This window comes from Festucalex cinctus, chromosome 8 (assembly GCF_051991245.1).
Source record: "Festucalex cinctus isolate MCC-2025b chromosome 8, RoL_Fcin_1.0, whole genome shotgun sequence".
Classification (NCBI taxonomy): Eukaryota; Metazoa; Chordata; class Actinopteri; order Syngnathiformes; family Syngnathidae; genus Festucalex; species Festucalex cinctus.
In genome coordinates, this window is record NC_135418.1 from 8,489,595 (window position 1) to 8,491,595 (window position 2,001).

At 41.6% G+C, this 2,001-nt stretch overlaps 1 protein-coding gene across 2 annotated transcripts in view; it reads left to right on the top strand.

Moving 5' to 3' along the window:
* The first annotated feature begins 378 nt into the window (after positions 1–378).
* Positions 379–2,001, top strand: part of zbtb40 (zinc finger and BTB domain containing 40) — a 23,203-nt gene continuing 21,580 nt past the window's right edge. The window contains exon 1 of one of the 2 annotated variants that reach the window (XM_077529494.1): positions 379–611. In XM_077529494.1, the coding sequence (XP_077385620.1) occupies positions 559–611 (53 nt within the window). In that variant the 5' untranslated portion in view covers positions 379–558. Of the gene's footprint in view, positions 648–2,001 lie in introns of both variants that reach the window. The other variant, XM_077529496.1, reaches the window with a different exon arrangement.

A 2,001-nucleotide genomic window follows, 5' to 3' on the forward strand; every position in this document is an offset into this window, starting at 1 on the left:
TATAAGAAGGAAAAAAAAGTCACCTTGGTTACCTGTCGTGATACTAAGGTCCAGCAGGTATCAGTTTTCAGTGACACAGTATCAACACAGCGCATCATTGTGTCAACACGCTTCATGACGCCTCATCGACCCATCACTACCTTTAACCTTGCTCTGCAAGATGAATTCTCACTGTATTTGTGAGTTCACAACCTCCCGAGAATAGAGAATAGACCCTTCTAGTGCTCCCCTTGCGGTGGAGGGCAGGGCCTCAATGCAGTCAATTAGAAAAATAATCAGTGTGACCTAGAAAATGGGTCAAACACTTGATAAATCAGCGAGCAATGCTATGGTGAACGTGTGCGCGGCCTACGGAGGCTCTCATGGCTCAAAGAGGGATGAGATTATTCTTTCAGCTGCCGGCAGTCATTCTAAACCAGGCGGAAGACAGTGAGGAGTGAAAGACAAGCGCGGTGGCTACCGCCAAACTACGACACAGCTGCTTTACACCCAGAAAAAGTACGAGGATATGCTCAGATCATTTTATATCAGTTTTTTTTTTTTTTCTAACATGGACGGATGGACGCTGCAATTCTGTTCTTGGAGAATTATTCAGGTTTCCTTGTTGAATGGTGAGCAGTGAGAGGCGCTTCGTGCATTTTTAGCTGGTAAGACGTTTCCCCCTCTTTCGACAAGCACAAAGACGACATTTTCAACCGTCGCCGTAATTGGTCAAAACAAACGTGCACAACGCCGCATCGGCCAGTCAGCTCGAAGTATTGTACAGAATGTGCTGCCTTTCCCAAACAAATCATCGTGGAGCAGTCCCAGATTGATAGTGTGGAGAACTCCCTTGAGTGAATCACAATATCAATCTGGATATGAACAGGTTATATTGCCATCACCAAAAAATAAAATGAAATAAAATAAAACTAAAACAATCTTCTTCTTTTTTTAACTGGGAAATATAAGCAAACTCTGAACATTGGTTAAGCCTCCTCATAAATTACATTGCTTACTGTAATTTGTGTGTTTTTCATTTGTCTTTTTAATCTTAAAAAAAAAAAAAGAAGCATTTATAATTGCATTCTTAGCGATGAAATGTGCATGTAGAGCTTTTCACAGATTTACTGGGGCAACCGTACGCCACACATTGTCATTTTTCCGTGAAGACGGTGACAAAAAACGTGAAAACACCGCAGAGATATTCAAGCTACTAGCACACTCAGCACAGAGAAAGTGGCAACGTAAAATGGCCGCCGAGGTACGTCCGGTGGCTTCACTTCTCCCCACTGACCTGTATTTATTTATACCGGGATAACCGATAGCTGTTGAAGTCACAGGGCGGCCATCTTATTACTCCCACCTCGCGAGCTGACTACTACTTACGATATACGTACAGAAGATGAGAAATAGACAGTTCGTAGGCAATTAGTATGAGGGGGGGGGGGGGGGGGGGGGGGGGGGACAGTTCGTAGGCAATTTGTATGAGGAGGGGGGGCGGGGGTATCCGGGATTATCGTAATTTTTGTAATAAAAAGACCCAAATATTAGATTTGGCAGAGGCATCTTTTGTTGAATTAGTTATAATACTTTAATTTAATATATATGCATATATAGGTTTCCTCCTGTCCTAAACATCATTAAGCATATAATTTACTGTACATTCATGTATTATATATAATTTTAAATGGAATTAAGTGCAGAATTTGAATATATCAATATCTCAATTTTGATTCTTTTTTTTTTTTTTTTGCACGTGAGGACCCTTTTGCCAGAGCCGGTCACAAATGTTCTCCAATTTCGATACTGTAAATATATAAAATCGTACGCCGAGAAACGTTTCTTGGGAGGAGCAATATGGCGGCCTCGCGACCTCAAAAGTCTTGGCCTAGGATACCCAGTAATATATAGATCAGTATTTCTCCCGACGGCGTGTAAACGGCATTGACAGTCAATTCATATTTACGTCCGTTTCTTCACATTAAATGCGCTGACAATTTTGCCCCTCATATCTTAATC